Source organism: Penicillium vulpinum (assembly GCF_028829585.1).
Source record: "Penicillium vulpinum strain IBT 29486 chromosome Unknown utg000002l_segment0_segment0, whole genome shotgun sequence".
In the NCBI taxonomy this organism is placed as follows: Eukaryota; Fungi; Ascomycota; class Eurotiomycetes; order Eurotiales; family Aspergillaceae; genus Penicillium; species Penicillium vulpinum.
In genome coordinates this window covers 588,297-606,173 of record NW_026643242.1, presented here as the reverse complement: position 1 = coordinate 606,173, position 17,877 = coordinate 588,297, and the positions used below count along the sequence as shown (strand labels likewise).

The following is a 17,877-nucleotide window of genomic DNA, read 5'->3' as shown; positions in this document are numbered from 1 at the left end:
CAGTAAAGGTAAAGAATGTGGGATAAAACCTGTTTGAACTGTCAGGCTCTGGAAAAGAGGACCTGGATAGGGCTGTGGATGGCCTACATAACGTCCATGCGAAAATAAGCTTGATTTAACGCCTTGGCATACCCGGGCCTGCACCTCTCCTAATCCGAGTATCAGATCAGATATTGTCGAATTAGGGCAGGTCTTGCCTAGCGCCAATGCACGGGCTTTCATATAAAACTTGCCTTATTAGGCCGGCCATTAGCACATGGCTGTGGCCAACACATCTTAGCCGTTGCAATACGATTGGCTGGGGATACTTTTGATGGCAAATACTTTACGCAAAAGATATTATGACATCGAATCAAAGTCTCCGACAAATAATGTGCAAATGCAAAGTACACATCTTCTCCAGACTCTGTCCCGAATCGAGCAACGGCAAGAGAATCCACTCTCGGGACTCACTTTGTCCGAGTTTCTTAGAGTATCTGATAAGGTGCCCGAAGTGGCATGTCCAGCCGAAGCAGTTATCGCAATTTCCATAGCTCAGCTTATGTTTAAGAACTATCTACAAATTCATCTCATCTGGCTTCAATATTTTCTCCTAGGAGTCACTCAAAATACGAAGCACATACAATCATGGCCGACTTATCTGTTCAACTCACAGCCCCCAACGGCCACACTTGGACTCAGCCTACGGGTTTGTTCATCAATAACCAATGGGTCAAGTGTTCGACTGGGGAGAAGATTGCCACCATTAATCCCACGTACGTGAGAAATCAAAAACTATCCTTTCATCTCTTAATGACACAACTGACTGGTGGTTAAATAGAACTGCAAAGGAAATCACATCAATCCACGCAGCTTCCGCCCTAGATATTGACACAGCCGTGAAGGCAGCTCGCGCTGCTCTGAATAACCCGTGTTGGCGCGATCTACCAGGCCTTGACCGTGGCAAACTGATGAACCGCCTGGCGCAACTTATCGAAGACAACCGCGCTACGCTCGCCACTATCGAGACAATCGACAACGGAAAGCCGTATTCCGTTTCCTTCAATGACGATCTGACAGAGACCGCTGAGACAATTCGTTACTATGCCGGATACGCCGACAAGGTCTTTGGCCAGGTCATCGATACAACTCCGGATAAGTTCGCTTACACCGTGCGGGAGCCCGTTGGTGTTTGTGGCCAAATTATTCCGTAAGTTCGGCAGAATTATCATCAAATATCGCCAAAGCCAGTTGCTAACTAGAATACTAAAGATGGAATTTCCCCCTCGCCATGGCCGCCTGGAAGCTAGGACCCGCTCTCGCCTGCGGAAACACAGTCGTTCTCAAGCCTGCAGAGCAAACTCCTCTCTCAATCCTCTTCCTTGCCAACCTGATCGTGGAAGCAGGGTTCCCTCCCGGTGTGGTCAACATTGTGAACGGGCACGGCGCCGTCGCTGGAGCCGCGCTAGCTTCACACATGGACGTTGATAAGATCGCCTTCACAGGAAGCACGGCGACAGCGAAGCAAATTATGAAGATGGCTAGCGTAAACTTGAAAAACATCACCCTCGAGACCGGTGGTAAGAGTCCACTGATTGTATTCAACGATGCGGATCTCGAGCAGGCCGTTGAATGGGCTCATATCGGTATCATGTACAATCAGGGCCAGATTTGCACAGCCACATCCCGGATTCTGGTACAGGACGAGATCTACGACCGCTTCCTGGAGGCATTCAAGGCCCAGGTGAAGAATGTTTCCAAAGTTGGTGATCCATTTGAGGAGTCGACCTTCCAGGGCCCGCAGGTGACGCAAGCTCAGTATGACCGCATCATGTCTTATATTGATGTTGGCAAGTCCGAAAAGGCCACTCTCATCGCTGGCGGCAAGCCTTTCAGTGTTGGTGATGGTAAGGGTTTCTTTGTCGAGCCTACCATCTTCACCGATGTTACGCCCAAGATGCGTATCTACCAAGAGGAGGTTTTTGGTCCTTTCGTGGTGATTGCCAGATTCAGCGAGGAGAAGGATGCTATTGAGATGGCCAATGACACAACTTATGGTCTTGGAAGTGCCGTGTTCACGACAAACTTGACTCGCGCGCATCGCGTTGCTAAGAAGATCGAGGCGGGTATGGTCTGGATTAACTCTAGCAACGATAGCGATTGGCGTATTCCATTCGGTGGCGTCAAGCAATCTGGTATTGGCCGTGAGCTTGGAGAGGCTGGTCTAGCTGCTTATTCGAATATTAAGGCTATTCATGTGAACATGAGGTCTAAGCTTTGAGAACAGGACTCAAACAGCTTTTGAATTTACAGGGAGATATTATATACATATTGTACATAGCAAAATTGAACATTTCACATTTGACATAAATCACCGAAGACACCAATCAGGATACGAGAGAGGCAATCTCTTTTTTTTCCTACTCCTTTTTCAGTAAATTCAAATTCTGTGTTTCTTACCAAAAAGTGTATTGACCGATCTAACTAAGTACATAAGGATCTCAAATTGCTGATCGCAAGAGTAGAATATTAAGCATTTCTGATTTGCTAGATTCGATATTGAGAAATTCCTGCAGTACCACCGAGATAAAACGGAGACTTCTCTCAAGATACCCGACCTTTACTCCATATCAAATATGAGAAGGGAGAAGGGCAAGGTCCACGACATACTTGTTCCGCCACAAATACCTACTCCGATCCAGCCTCCTTCGCTTCTGCATAATCATCTCCGCCTGCACATTCCAGAGTGTATGCATCCGCCATCATCTTCTCCAACTTTTGAATTTCACGACCCACTCCGTCTAGGGTTTCCAAAACGCCCTCGTAGACTGCAACAAGAGCCATGCTCTTCTCCAAATGGCGTCTTTCAGGATTCTCAAGGACAGCGTTGTTGCACTCAGTGGTATCAAATGGACCATGTCTGGAGTTTGCACCATTGGGGCTCGGGGATGTCACCTCGGGGCCCTTGGAAATTGTAGCCTCCTTTTTCGCACGTTTGCATGGCTGCGATAACACAGCAGCTACGGACATGTTCCGCTTCTGACCGGGATTAAGCATAATAGATGGACTATAGATCAGAAGTGGATCTCTCGCGGCGATGCAAGGTTCCATAGGAACGATAGTTCTATCGGTACTATTGGAAGCAAGGGTAGGTATAGCCTCACTAGCTTCCATGGGGTTTGTAGTATCTAATTTGTTGGGCAATGAATTCGTAGGCTGGCATCCACGAATTTCCAGCGTTGCCTTCATCCGAGGCGTTGGTTCAATGTATCTATGGAGCATAGAGTCTCTAGGATCACATTAATAAAGACAGATTACATGTAAAAGAAGGGGAGGGGAAAACAAGGCTGCCTAGATATAGGCTCGCAAGATTTTGTTCTGCATGTAGATATGTGTAGGAGCAAACAACCCTATCACCTAGATCTTGGCAAACACTGTTTTTGAATTCAGTCCGCTTGCCATATGACAAGTCTAAGGAGAATCCCCATGGTTAGTACCCCCCTACAGGCTATGATGCTATGATAAGGTGTCAGGTTACGACAATCAAGAGAAGGGAAGCAAGTGCGAAGTCTATTGAGAATCATATGGACGAAGAAGGAAGGGTAAACTGGAGAAATTAGCTGTTAATATGGATATCTATGTATGCAAGTACGTATGCTGCTTGTTTGTAAACAGGCTAAATCGAGAGTCACTAAATCCGCCCGTTTGCTCTATATATTCATGCTCCGCCCAGCCATCCGTAGGTTGTTTGCCATATTTCGAGTAGGTGCAAAAGCGCCTACCCGTATACTAAATAGTAATATGTAGGCCAGTGCTCCGTAGTGCGGCCATATCCAATGACATCGGGTTTCGCTGTTAAGACTATGTGATCATCTATCTAAAGCCCGTAGTTGGTTGGTGGCTGATCTGCTGGGTCAGTATATTGGGAAGCAGACAGCCGAGAACTGGATTATGCAGCCTTCCGTAATATAGGTACGATATGCGTTGGCTACCATGATTCAAAAGCCCCCCTGAATTACCTGTCTAACATCACTTTTATCATATAAAAACCCCCCTGATTCCGTAGTTCCAACATCAGAAATCTTGCAAAATATCCTATTCCTGCTTGTCATACAAATTCCTCCTTTAAATTTGCCCCGTTAGGATCGGCATTCCCTTTGATTTTGACCTTCCTCCCATCAACCTCCACGTCGTCCCCTATGACTGGTCGCTTGCCACTACGATAGTTGTTTCTGCTAGACCGTGTCTCTTCCTTCGTTCTGCCTAACTGTACTGCTGATAAGGGGAAATACACCCGTGGGCCCTCTCGTCAAGCGTCATTCCTGGCGGCACGAGGATTGCGCCGAGACTCAGGATTGTCTCACTCCGGGTGGCGTCAGTACCCAGCAGAAGCTTTTGTTGATTTATTTCCAGAAGCTCTTGGAGCTCACTGAACCAACCCCGACTGAAGAACTTCCGTTTCCTCGGGCACATCCCTGCGCGCCCTGCAATACCTGTGAACGAAGGGCGTTCGCCCTAGCACCGGGGGCAACAGTGCCTACGCAGACCAAGGAAGGGGCATGGCCTAGCAAAGACAACTAGCGCGGCGGTGACTAGGGGACCTCACGGAATTGAAAGATCTTCAGGTCAAGATCGAGGGATTGGCGTCTCCCTACATCCTCACCTAGCGGTTGATTAACTCTGCAATATTCTCTCGCTCATGTTTATTGCGCATAATCTTTTGGTAAGTCCAATGCTCTCTGCCTGTTGGATTGTTTTTTTTACTCATTCGTAAGCCGCGAGGTCAGTTATAATAGACGAGTTCTTGGACTGCAACTCTATATAGTTATACATAGTGTCCGTGTCTATAAAAGTCCCATTAATACCAGAAGACCCGTAGTTGGCTTGATAAATCCCAATTGACCAGGCAAAACATGTATTCAAGAACAAGTGCAATCTTGCATGAAAATTTGAACAACGTTATCCAACAAAGCCTCTAATCAGTGTTCCTTTTTTGACTCAGGCAGCAGATCATTCGTAACCACATGAGCCTGAATAACATGTGTTGATTCCTCAGTGTTGAGATAGGTGCGACTTCCCTGGACAAACCAGAACAGCACAGCAATAACAAGCATGACGCCAAACACCCCAATGGCGTAATTCATATCACCGCCCGAAGGATTGGGCGCGCTAGGGAAGAAAAAGAAGACGGTCGTCACACAGCAATACACAAGGGAGACCCAGTTTACAAGTGCACCCAGTCTACCAAGGTTGAACTGGCCACCAGGCGGGAGCTTGTCGCGGCCCATCAGCAGCAGAGTCATAATGGGCAGCCCGTACGAGATCGTCAGGGCGATGGTGCTGACGCTGAGGATCGCGTTCAGCACTGTCTCTGCGAATAGGAACAAAACTCCAACCAGGGCTATGATAGCTCCCTGGAACCAGAGCGCCCTGACGGGAGCTTTCCAGTAAGGACTCACTTCTGAAAGGTAGGCGCTGAAGGGGAGACCGCCATCGCGGGCAAAGCCCCAGGTGAGGCGAGATGCTGTGGTCACGATGCTGATTCCCTGGCCTAGGCCATTCATGATGAACAAGGCAATTAGCACTGCACCGCCAGTCCGACCCACTGTTTCTTGGACAAGTTCCATGAATGGTAGGCCACTGGGTGAGTCTACCACTGTATTCACCTTTTGAATACAGAAGAGGCAGACCATCATCAAGATGAAACCGCTGGCTGCCCCGGAGACCACAGAGAGGTAAATCACTTTCGGTGCATTCTTGCGAGGTGCAGGGATCTCCTCTACTAAGTGAATCACGGCGTCAAAGGCAGTCAGTCCATATGCAGCTTGGACTAGACCAATAAACCAGACAACGCCATCCGGCCAGCCGGTTTGGTTGATCCACTTTCCAAACGCGAAAGAGGCAGGCTGGTAAGAGAGACCCTCTTTCGTTCCCACTGAAATAAGCAGGGCAAGACAAAAAACAAAGAATAGTCCAAAGAACCAGACTCCGACAAAATTGTTCAGCCACGGCAGAAATTTCTCCTTCCGACAACCCATCACATTGATCAGCGTGAGGATAAAGACACACGCAATATAAACCACAAATTCAAGCCACCCCTTTGAAGCACCGGTCCAGGCCGGACTGAACATAACCTTCATACCGAGAAGGAAATTAGTCATAAACGCCACCTGAGAGGCGGCCAGTGTCCACCACCCAAAAACATTAATCCAAGCACACATGTATGAGAGGAATCGTCCGAATCGTGAATCCCAGAGACGATAGACCCAATACGCCTGTCCGAGGGCAGTGGGCATGCTGCTACAGATCTCGCCCAGTGAGAGCGCGACACAGGTATTGCAGAACGTCACAAGAGCTAGTCCCCATAGGATCGAAACAGGGCCGCCGTTGACCAGGCCGTCAGAGAGATCTTGTGCGAAGGTTGACCATGTTCCCAGCACGCAGAATGCTAACGCTAGCATGCTCCAGATGTTGAACTTGCGGGCGAGGATTTGCTGGTGGCCAAATTCAGCGAGGTCGTTGGCATCTTGCGTGCTTTGGTCGGTTGGTTTGAACGTTTCTTCGGTTTCCACATCCATCTTTAGGGACGGGAGGCTTGGGAGCGAGGAACAAAGTGATTGATTGTTCACTCGACGGTCGTTTCCTAATTGATAGTGTCGTGAAAACGAAGCACTTGTGTTTGGACTGTATACTCTTCCTGAAGGTGGTATATTGAATCCAAGAATGGGGTCACTGGAGCAGTTGTAGGAACTGGATGTCCCGCATGCCCATTCACAATACCCGATCTTTTCGTCATGTTTTCTGGGGAACCCCATGGGAATCGGCCTCCGTGGCCATAGAGAGGGGTATATCCACTGTAGATTCACCGAGTGTGGCCCACATGGTAGACCCGAAACCTGCAGGCGTCTTATACGAATATGCGACATATAATGGAGGTCTGTAGAAAGCTCCAGTTTTTCTCTTCTTTACCCCACATCCCACGAAGACTAGAGATTCTCTCTCGGGAAGGTAGACGCGGGTCATTATGTGTATTGCCGATGATATCGATGATATTTGGAGATCTGCTGGATGATCTGTTGTATATCAGGGATTGGCAGTCAAATTGGTTTGATGCACAATTCCGTCACACAGCCTTCGAGACATCGGTATTGATTGGAAGTCAAGTTAAGGTGATGGCTTCACCAGAGTTGAAGCATATAGTCGCAAAGTATCAATATTATCCTTCGAAATTGATAATTGACTTTAGAAATGTCAGAAATGTCAGTGGAGAGGCGCCGAGGAGAACAAGCTTGTTTTCCTGCATGGACCTGCCTAAAAGGGGGCAACCCTTCCGAACCCGCACAAAATCTACGTCGACTTTAAAGACTCTCTTCCCCAGATCATAAGATATGTTTTGAAAGAATGTGAGGCGATTAGTAAAATATACCTATGTATCCTTGTCACTTCCCCGGAAAGCACTCCCTATAGGAGGTTAGGATGCATTATTTCGCTCATTGAGATCTTTGTTCGGCCAATCACAGTCCGAGGATGCGCGCAGCACCATGCTCGCACGAGTATATATGAGTGAATTGTAGTATTTCCTGACGCTTTTGTCCTTCTTTTCGCCTTCACAACGGTTTTCTCAATAATATGCCTCCGACCGAAAAGCAAAAGGATATCCCCCAGCGTCATCGCTCTTTCAAGGGATGCTGGACCTGCAAGAAAAGGAGGGTCCAGTGCGATGAACTGCGCCCAGGCTGCCGGAAATGCACTTCCAAGGGTCTCACCTGCGAGGGATATGAGATCCGATTGCGATGGGGAGCTGGTATCGCCTCCCGGGGAAAGTACTCGGGCGCCGAGAAGCCAATAAAAGAATCTATACCCCCACGGTCGAAGCGAAGATGGGATATGCGAGGGAAAGGGGACAGATATCCATCAGGTGACGAGGATGGCCAGCCTGTTCTGGTCCCTCAACATCTGACGAAAAGTAGGTTGCCAGTGCATGAATGTCTTTGGTGGTTGCAAACTCACATATTCTTCTAGATCGAGAACCCCAATTAGTTGCTGAGCGGACCACAGTCAACATACTCAACTCACCATGGGAACCGGGTTCTTCATTGAGTGCAGCTATCAACAAACATTTTGAGATCCCTGTATCCTTGGCCACTTTGGCTGCAACTGGTGTGTGTAGTCAGGGTTCAGATATATCGGGTCAATATGTCCAGCACACGGGCCGACGGAGCATTTTGGCTTGATTTGTGCTTGTATTATGGAATCTTGTACTTGAGCACTGCGAAAAACTTTCGTTATTATGAATTTATGACACAAAGGTCGACCACGAGCAAACTGGGCAACTTCTCTATTCTACATATGAAAATGATATTAGCACATTAAAAGACTATATCCTATTCACCCTCGCGAATGGTCTCACTGCCCCCTTCCTTCCCCTTCCCTTCCAAATGATCGGTCAACTGGGAAATCTCAGATTGATGGCCCGGTCGCCGGTTATCTGAACTATCAAAAGATTCATAGAAATGCGACGATCGTGTGTTCATTACGTTTTCAATCGACAATGGCGACGTGAGTGACAGTGAAGATGGGCGCCGGTTGTGGCCTGCAGGATAGGAGTACCGCGGGTCGGTCTCACTAGGAGTTTGCGGTGAGACAGGAGACTGGGAGCCTCGTCTTGGATCGGGTTTGGGTCCAGAATCGGGAGACCCGCCAGGGGCGAAGTAGGAGGAGGTGTTGAATGGTGTGGGGAGTTCGACCGGTGATGAATCTAGGGGCAGATCAGTATCCGTACTTCGTTATATCTATTTTCTGTCGGGAATCAAATAAAAACAGTAATTGACATACCATGCATCTCATATAGCGCACCTCCTCCGGATTCCACCGTGCCAGGGGTCGCGGGTGATACGATAGAATCTGGCACAGTTGAAGCCTGCGTCATCGATGGCTGTGTTGCTGAACGGCCCGTTCCCATGCTCTGTGCCGTCTGCGTGTCCGCGGTCTCCCTACCCGTTGATGTAGATAATGGCCCGGGTCCAGGGGAGGCTGGGCCACTCGCGTACATCCATTCTGGATTACCGCTCGTCCCTTTGGTCTCTTTGGCTCCAGCTCCGGTTTCAGGTTCTGCAGCCTCGCGTTGACGGCGACGTCGGCGATAAAAGAAGAACCAGGCAAGGATCGCAATAACGAGCAGACCCAAGACTGCGCCAATTACTCCACCAGCCCAGCCAGGGAATCCGCCACCGCCGTTATCATCCTGCGTAGAAACACCAGCGGTGGAATTGCCATTGGTGCTATTTGTGCTATTGTATGGCCAATATGTCTCGATAGACTTTCCATACTTCTTGACAAAAATTTCCGATAGAGAGCTATTTGTCCAGGACGAGGGCGCGGTAATGGTTGCACCTCCATTGGAACTAATAAGCTGTCAGCTATAATGGCTCTTATTCTGCGCTGCTTGGTTTATACTCACTTGCCGCCTATCAGTTTCGTCACAGGGTCTGGCACTTTATACTTACTCCAATATGTGGGATCATATTTATCCTCAAATCTCAGGGTATTGAGATTGAAGTTGACGATGACACCATCCTCTAGGCAGTGAGTTACGTCGACATGTTGTCCTCCGATGGCCAGCATTTGATCGGGATATACTTTGATGCATTTATGACCGCTGCGGCTGTGTGTGTTTGTTCCGGTGTATGCCTTGACCCACTTGAAGGAAGGCAGAGACAATATATACACGTCGTCTGACGGATTTGCGGTATAGCTCAGGCCGTCATACCCTCCGTATATGTAGATATTATGCGACGACCCATCTGCCGCACTCGCAAGAACAGAGCAGAACTCCGTCAACTGTGGCGGTATATTACCTGTCGTCTTCTGGAGATACCAGGTTTTACTCTCGACATCGAACACAGAGACCGTCTCCATAAACGTCGGGCTAATCTTTTTGCTTTCTTCCGTCCGTGTTGTGTTTGCTTTGTCATTGCGAAAGATCTGAATAGGTTCAACCACTCCGCCAATGGCCACTAAAACTCCGGACTCGGAGACAGGTACCCAGACCAGTTCTGCGCTAGAACGACCGGGAATATAGCTCGGCAGTGTAGTGTTTATCCACTTTCCGTCGCCTAGCACTGACATGTCTAGGGTGATTAGCGTGTTGGCCGTCTGTGTGGATTGACCCAGGGTTAAAGTAAAATCGCCCCAGTCCGGCGCACGCATGCCGCTGAAGTAAAAGCCTAAGTTTTCACTTGGAGCTGACACAGCCGCGCCATTGGTGATATATTGGGTGACATCGGTGGAGAGAGATTCTTGTTTCCAACCAGGCTCCCATGAGCTCCTAAAGGCACCATATTGGTATGCGGCGTACGATAGGACTCTGTCGGCAGATGGAGGATCAGAACTGTTGGTATTGACACGCATGCCTCTGTAATAAAGAATCTCAGAGTCAGTGATTTACTAGAGGGAGAGACGAGGGATGCCAACCCATAGAGATAGAACTCGTTGTCGTTGGCAAACGTCGCGCCGTTAACATAATTTGGGGCTATACTAGTAGCACCACCGAAGACGGACGAGTTATTGGCGAGGACGTCTGTAAAATCCGATGTAGTGTTGAAAGGAATAGTAAGGTCCAGCTCATGGATAATGGCCTTCTCATCTGCTCCTAGTTAGCGGTGTATATATATCAACATCCACTTAGTTGTGCCTACTACTAGCGGGGCTGTACTCAACGCAACCATCATCGAATCCTCTGTAATTGTTAATACAAATCGTCTCCGACCACGGGCAACCTCATACCTTTGATACCATAGCTGCCCGCCGTCGATGTAGATTTTATCCTGCAGGATATTGGCTACCAGTGTCAGTAAAAAAAAGAACCTGTCCGAAAATAGAATTAATGAGTGCTTACAACGTAGACCTTGCCAGTTGCACATAGAAACATTGACCTGGTTTGGAGATAGGCTACATGCGGCCACTGCGCGGTCTACCACGGCCAGCACCGTCAGCACCGTCCCCAAGGGAAACCACATTTTTCAGTTGATAAGATTGCTGTTGATCTCATTACTGAGTTGTCGCAATTCACAGATGACAGATCCCATTGAGATTTTCATTTATTGCTGACATCTCGACTACAAAATCCAAATGGCAAGGGGGCGGGGGAGCTCGGAACTAGCGACGAGGCTTTGTTGTCTTGGATTTCCTTTGTTGTCAATTAGCCCCGCCCTGAATACGACACAACCGACGATGAACAGGGATTGATATTGAAATGCCAATGCGATCGCTTAGCTTATGGTCAGACCGTTCTAACCATTACCATCACTGTATTAGTGCACCACTAGGGTCATGCAGCTACGGGAAATAAAACCAATCAACCGAAGAGACCCCATCGTGTGCTTCAGTTGGCCCCGTTTGGGGCCGACATATAACTGCCAGGGTCTGCATAATACTCCGCACTGGATTGTGAACTGGGCCCGCGACGGGGCTATGCTGTGTGTTGTCTGAGGTGATACCCATCGGAGGGGAATTTTTGAGCCTCAAGCTATTGGGTTTCTTTCACCTGGGCGTTCAAAAGGGGGCCGTGCGTATGTATTGGATGTTTTATTCCTCCGTGGGATTTCCTTTGTTTACAATATAGCTAGTTTACCTTGTCTACTGTCCCCGGAAGAAATTCTGCAACAGACAGGTAAACATGAAGGGCGAGGTCGCTTGGTTGTCGCTGCTGGCGACAGTCTTCTCTTTACTGGCATTAAGTCACAGCACTTTAATCAACAAACCTCCCACGCGGCCAGAACTAGAGGACGGATTGACCGTTTCTGCGAGGGCCGTCATACCACAGCCTCTCGATGGATATATAGAAACAATCACGGATTACACAACCGAAGTGATTACATTTACATCGTGCACATGCACGGATGGCTCGTCAGTGGTGACGGGAACTGGGGAACCGACTTCAAGACCTGGGACAACCACTTCTAGCGTGCCTGACCCAACGTACAGTGAACCTGGAATAACCACTTCCAGTGTGCCTGAAATCACCTACAGTGAAATCACCACCACCAGCACGACTACTTCTAGTACAACTAGCTCTAGTGTACCTGAGATCACCTACAGCGAAATCACCACTGCCAGCACAACCACCTCCAGCGTGCCTGAGATCACCTACAGTGAAATAACCACCACCAGTACGACTACCTCTAGTACAACCACCTCTAGTGTACCTGAGATCACCTACAGCGAAATTACTACTACCAGCACAACCACCTCCAGCGTGCCTGAGATCACCTACAGTGAAATCACCACCACCAGTACGACTACCTCTAGTACAACCACCTCTAGTGTACCTAAGATCACCTACAGCGAAATCACCACTACCAGCACAACCACCTCCAGCACAACTAGCTCTAGCGTGCCTGAACTTACCTACAGTGAAATCACTACGACCAGCACGACCACCTCCAGCGTGCCGGAGATCACCTACAGTGAAATCACTACGACCAGCACGACTACCTCCAGCGTGCCTGAGATTACCTACAGTGAAATCACTACGACTAGTACAACTACATCCAGCGTGCCTGAAATCACCTACAGTGAAATTACCACGACCTTAGGTACGCTTTCACACATTGAAAATTGAGTGATGTTTCAACGGCTAACACTGTCAGATCCACAAACAACCAAAACAGTCCCTCCATCTACTACTACAACCTTATCCGTTTCTGTATGCTCTAGCCTTATAAGCAATCCATTCTACACCCCCTCTGCCGCATTACCATATGACTATACCTGGGGCTGTGCACCCGGGTATCTCTGCAAACCACGCCATTTAGATGACCGCTCGGATTGCAATGTTGAAGCAGGTCTTCCCGACCCCGGATACGTCTGCACCCCCTCAGACTGTATTGTGGCCCCTCCTTTAGATGTCCATCCATCTCGGCAGTACAATGTTTCGATCAATTATTATAACCTCAACCCGGAGGACTTTGGTCTCAATTACTCCATTTTCCAGTTCTTAGAAGACCCCGGCACAGCCTACATTAAGCGTGATATGTCCTTGTGGGACTTCGCTGTCGCCCAAAAGATCAAACGGGATGGCTCGCAAGACTTCCCCCCTGTCTGTTGGAATGATTGCAATGATGCTGCAAATGAACCACAACAACTTGGAAAGACAGCTGAGCTTTGTAAAGGGGACTCGGCGTTCAGGCAGAATTTGGAGGTTTGCGAGAATTGCATCACCAATAATGCTGAATCTGGCGATTCTGATGCATATTCATCGAGAATGCTACCCACATTTGCACAGTGGCTGAATTACTGCTCGGATATGGTCACTTCTACAACACAGGAAAGTGTCACTAGCACTAAAATAGAAACTACGGCGACTAGCACCCGGAACGACGATACAACTACTACAAGAACAGAAGCATCAACAGCAGCCACAATCACGAGTACTCAGGCTACCAGCACTGAAGCTACCAGCACTGAAGCTACAAGCACCGAACATACCATCACCAAGACTACTACCACTAAGACCCTCAGTACTAAAGTTCCCATCACCGAAGTCCCTAGCGCCGAAGCAACCAGTAGCGAAGCGACAGGTACTGGAGCGACAAGCACTAAAGCGGCGAGCACTGAGGTGGTGAGCACTGACGCGACGAGCACTGAGCCTACAAACATCGAGACGACGAGCATTCAGTCCACCGACGAAAGCACTGCTACCGCTGGGACTGATGAAATATCCAGTACAGTAGAGGCAACTCCAATAGTCACCCTCATCACAACATCAGCTTCCGGCTCAATTGTGGCCACCTCGGTGCCAGGCTCACTTGTGACAACTTCTTTCCCTGTATCTAGCGTGACAATCTCAGTGTCAGGCAGCCTCATGACAAGCCTAGTACCTGGATCGATTGTGACAACGTCAGTCTCTGGCTCGCTTATTACAACATCATTACCTGGCTCAATCAAGACTATGTCGAGTACTCTGAGCACCGGGGATGGCAATGAGCACACATCTGACAATGCTGCCGGTAATCCATCGGGCTCGGCTAGCGGAAGTCAGACTGATTCAGCAACTCCCTCTGTCTTTTCTCCTGCCTACAATGTGGCAGGATCTATGAATATTCCTCCTATTGGCTTAATTGGTCTTCTGTGGGCTGCTTTCGCCCCACTCCTTTAGGATGCTCTTTTTTTGCTGCGTTTAGTTTTTGTCGTCAGATGCATGTGATGTAATTAGTTCACCTTGGTGATGGTGATGGTGGATTTATTAGTCCATCTTAATCGGGATCATTCCAGTTGAAAAAAGAAAAAAGCTTTTGCGTTTGCTCTGAGACTTTGCACACTTCACTGAAGCCAAGAGACGTGGCGATAGAGATCAAGACATGGAAATTTCATTTTTTTGTCATCGGCATTTCTAATTCAATACACGCTCCCTTCATCTTCTAGCAGATCGGAAAAAGAGAAATGTAGCAAGACTACCGTAATCCACTAATGTCAATTACACTCGTATCTTGAAATGTATGGGTCCAATCAATGGTGTTAAAATCTCTGTATTGCAGTATCCGTTTTCCTAGCAATTTATATGGATAGCGGATTACTAATTCAAAATTACTGCACAACCTGGATTAATTAAATCCCCGGTATGCCGGTCTGTATGCTCCGACAACTAATAAATGCCTGGTCCCTGAGGCATCACCTGGACAATCTTGGTGGTTCCTTGAGATGATCGGCAGATCTGTTATGCCTAACACGGAAAACATTCAAGGGGAAGGGGTTGGCGTCCCAATAATCACCCGACCCAACAAAATGTACTGCAATTGATGAACACATACCAAAACGCGGAGACGGTCCAAGACATTACATACTGTCGAAGTCCCGAGAACAGTTTTGTCAAGCAGACGTAGATGCCCGGATCTCATCCGAAGGGCTACGGACCTGTGGCCCCGGGCCTAACGATTAGCTGACCAATCCCCTGTATCCCCGCTCTCTCGGGGGCATCAGCTCGCCAACTTCCCCTCAATTCCCCTTATCTTCCCGAACACATAATCATCTATCCAAAAATGGCTCAGCAGAGTTTGTCAAACATAATAGCTGCCGCTGCTATCGAGTTTGCCCCTTATGAAGCCCTCTACAGGCATTTCCATACTCACCCCGAGCTCTCGCTACAAGAGAAGGCCACATCGGAAACTATCGCCTCCCATTTATCCCAGCTCGGAGCCTATGAGATCCAGACAAATATCGGAGGATATGGGCTCGTAGGAGTTCTCAAGAATGGCACTGGAAAGACAATTCTTCTTCGGGCCGACATGGACGCGCTTCCAGTCAAGGAACTCACTGGTCTCCCCTACGCGAGTTCGGTGACTATGTCTGACGCCGACGGCAATGAGAAACCAGTGATGCATGCCTGTGGACATGATATGCATATTACATGTCTACTCGCAGCTGCTGAAGTTCTGGCCCGCACACAGAAGGCGTGGAGCGGAACTTTAATAGTACTCTTCCAACCGAACGAAGAACGGGGCGGAGGCGCTCAGGCTATGGTTGATGATGGACTTTATTCAAAGATTCCCATGCCCGACTACGTGTTTGGTCAGCATGTCATGCGGATGCGAGCGGGGAGTGTTGGTTCCAGACCTGGCACGATCATGGCTGCTGCCGATAGCTTGAAGATCACTCTCTACGGCCGCGGTGGTCATGGGTCAATGCCGCATCAAACGATTGACCCCGTTCTACTTGCTGCACATGTTGTTGTTAGGCTTCAGGATATTGTGAGCAGAGAGGTGGATCCGAGTGATCTTGCTGTCGTGACGGTAGGGAGCCTGCAGGCAGGACAAACAGAAAACATCATTGCAGACCGGGCGGAAATTGGAGTTGACTTTAGAACTGTCAAGTTGGAGACTCGCCAGAAAATAATTTCTGCTATCCGACGCATCGTGGAAGCGGAGTGCCTTGCTAGTGGATCGCCAAAACCGCCATTGTTCACACCAACGAGGCGATTCCCGCCAACCGACAACGATAAAAGTCTAGCCTCCCAGCTGGCTGCATCCTTCAGAGACCATTTCGAGGACTTTGATGATGATATTCCAAGGAGCAATGTTAGTGAGGATTTCTCCACGTTGGGTACTTCTCAGGGGCTTCCTTGCTCCTTTTGGTTCATTGGAGGAATTGATCCAGAGGTCTGGGATAAGGGCTCGAGAAAAGAAATACCCATGGAAGAGATCGCTGGGAATCACTCAGCTCTGTTTGCACCAGTGATCCAGCCAACGATGAAGACCGGAGTTGATGCGTTGTGCGTTGCGGCTTTGACATTCTTGAAAAAATAACCATCAGAGGCCCTGCCTTTAGCGGTTCGGAAAGTGTTTGCGGCTGTATATAATGAATCGCCCGCAGCTTTGAGGGGAAATTCTTGCATAGGTATAGGTGATTTGCATAATATTTATTTCATTCCTCTGCAGTTTCGTTCTATTCATCATCACCCCGCAAGTGGTGGAAGCATATATCCGATTTATATTTGATTTTCCATCTCCCACATGTCATTGCTCAAAGCCAGCCAAGAAAGAAACCACAGCAGAGGCAAAAGCCTTAGAATCATCCTGACCTTCTTCAAGATCATCCCCGACCTGCTCCAAGAACAACGCCAGCTTCGATTCCTTCCATCCCATGATCGGCGCAGATTCTAAGCACATCTTGGTCATGCCAAAGACATCCATTTCGTAATGACCCTGCACAGACAGCACTCTGCCGGGGTGGTAAAGTCCCTGAATAGGGCAGATTGGTGTACTTCCAATATTAATCCATGGCGCAGGTAGTGACACCGGCGGCGAGTCAGTAAGCGTAAAGGCAGCTCCCTTCTCAACTGCCATCACCCGATCGCCATGGAACATCTGAATGCGCAACTTTCTCTCGGGAAGATCACCGAGCGCACCCGGGAACGACTGCACAAACGCCTTTTCCAATTGAACGGTATAAATTCCGACCTCACGACCGAGAGGGCATTTCTCAACCCAGACATCGCGGACAGGATCTTCAACGTTGCGGACGAGAGCGTGCGAAATAAGTTGGTGGCCGAAGCAGGTGCCGAGGATACGGACTTCTGGGTATTGGTTGTAAACTGTTTTGACAAATTTCTCGAGTTCTTGCATCCATGGTGAATGGTCCATTTCATATACGCCGGGTGACCCGCCGGTGATCAAGACTGCGTCCACTGGAGATTGCACGGGTATTTGGTCCTCGCCTGCATGGCCGCGGAGCTTGTATAGGTCGGGATAATGGCCTCCCCGGATATCATATGGCGTGATCTTGACTTCGAGTTGCTCTTTCTCGGAGAAAACGGTTTCGTTCAGGCGTGATGCGGTTTCGCGCAGGATGGTTCGGAAGTGGGCGCTGCAGAGACCTCTGGCCTCGTATAATTTGCGGGCTGGAATATCGACATCTAGAACCGCGATATGAATATGGTGAACCATTCTTAAAATATGTGTTTGACTGTGGGATTATGGAGGGTGGAACTGGCGAAGTGAAGATTTCTAAGGGTGGACTACTAAATAAGACAATTTCCCCATACTAACTCCGACGCAGAATTCGAAAACATTTAGGTAAGACATAGCTGTGTGGAATGCAGGAATTTACAACGTATATAATGAAAAAAAGGATCTCAGGAACAAAAGGTGGTCAATTACTCCAACGGACTCCAACTATCACGGAAGCATTAGGTAAAAGCTAAGCTTGTCGCTCAATGAGCTTATTTTTTCTTGATCCACACTGTCTTACACCGAGTCCTCTTCACATTCCTTAGAAATAGGGCTTTTCTACCGAGAATAAACCGGGTGATCTGACTGTGGTTTGTCTGATTCCACTCTAAGCTTCTAGAATCTTTAGAATCTTTAGAAGGCTGGAATCCGCGGCTCTTATAGCCTAATTCGT

General features: G+C 48.5%; 8 protein-coding genes across 8 annotated transcripts; 4 read left to right on the top strand and 4 right to left on the bottom strand.

The window, feature by feature from the left end:
• Window positions 1-627: 627 nt before the first annotated feature.
• N7479_003320 (Aldehyde dehydrogenase N-terminal) lies at window positions 628-2,260 on the top strand (the record flags this gene model as incomplete). Its single annotated transcript, XM_057251017.1, has 3 exons — window positions 628-755; window positions 821-1,189; window positions 1,252-2,260. 3 exons carry the CDS (start codon window positions 628-630, stop codon window positions 2,258-2,260), a joined length of 1,506 nt encoding a protein of 501 aa, XP_057110342.1.
• Window positions 2,261-2,667: 407 nt separating this feature from the next.
• Window positions 2,668-3,228, bottom strand: N7479_003319 (uncharacterized protein; the record flags this gene model as incomplete). Its single annotated transcript, XM_057251016.1, has 1 exon — window positions 2,668-3,228. One exon carries the CDS (start codon window positions 3,226-3,228, stop codon window positions 2,668-2,670), a length of 561 nt encoding a protein of 186 aa, XP_057110341.1.
• A 1,730-nt stretch (window positions 3,229-4,958) lies between these two features.
• N7479_003318 (uncharacterized protein) lies at window positions 4,959-6,557 on the bottom strand (the record flags this gene model as incomplete). Its single annotated transcript, XM_057251015.1, has 1 exon — window positions 4,959-6,557. The coding sequence occupies one exon, from the start codon at window positions 6,555-6,557 to the stop codon at window positions 4,959-4,961; it is 1,599 nt and encodes a 532-aa protein (XP_057110340.1).
• Window positions 6,558-7,608: 1,051 nt separating this feature from the next.
• Window positions 7,609-8,213, top strand: N7479_003317 (Zn(II)2Cys6 transcription factor domain-containing protein; the record flags this gene model as incomplete). Its single annotated transcript, XM_057251014.1, has 2 exons — window positions 7,609-7,945; window positions 8,002-8,213. The coding sequence occupies 2 exons, from the start codon at window positions 7,609-7,611 to the stop codon at window positions 8,211-8,213; spliced, it is 549 nt and encodes a 182-aa protein (XP_057110339.1).
• Window positions 8,214-8,363: 150 nt separating this feature from the next.
• N7479_003316 (uncharacterized protein) lies at window positions 8,364-10,997 on the bottom strand (the record flags this gene model as incomplete). Its single annotated transcript, XM_057251013.1, has 7 exons — window positions 8,364-8,737; window positions 8,815-9,383; window positions 9,440-10,393; window positions 10,453-10,624; window positions 10,677-10,717; window positions 10,765-10,819; window positions 10,877-10,997. The coding sequence occupies 7 exons, from the start codon at window positions 10,995-10,997 to the stop codon at window positions 8,364-8,366; spliced, it is 2,286 nt and encodes a 761-aa protein (XP_057110338.1).
• A 659-nt stretch (window positions 10,998-11,656) lies between these two features.
• Window positions 11,657-14,137, top strand: N7479_003315 (uncharacterized protein; the record flags this gene model as incomplete). Its single annotated transcript, XM_057251012.1, has 2 exons — window positions 11,657-12,575; window positions 12,630-14,137. 2 exons carry the CDS (start codon window positions 11,657-11,659, stop codon window positions 14,135-14,137), a joined length of 2,427 nt encoding a protein of 808 aa, XP_057110337.1.
• Window positions 14,138-15,017: 880 nt separating this feature from the next.
• N7479_003314 (M20 family metallopeptidase) lies at window positions 15,018-16,280 on the top strand (the record flags this gene model as incomplete). Its single annotated transcript, XM_057251011.1, has 1 exon — window positions 15,018-16,280. One exon carries the CDS (start codon window positions 15,018-15,020, stop codon window positions 16,278-16,280), a length of 1,263 nt encoding a protein of 420 aa, XP_057110336.1.
• A 210-nt stretch (window positions 16,281-16,490) lies between these two features.
• N7479_003313 (type 1 glutamine amidotransferase) lies at window positions 16,491-17,420 on the bottom strand (the record flags this gene model as incomplete). Its single annotated transcript, XM_057251010.1, has 1 exon — window positions 16,491-17,420. One exon carries the CDS (start codon window positions 17,418-17,420, stop codon window positions 16,491-16,493), a length of 930 nt encoding a protein of 309 aa, XP_057110335.1.
• Window positions 17,421-17,877: the final 457 nt, after the last annotated feature.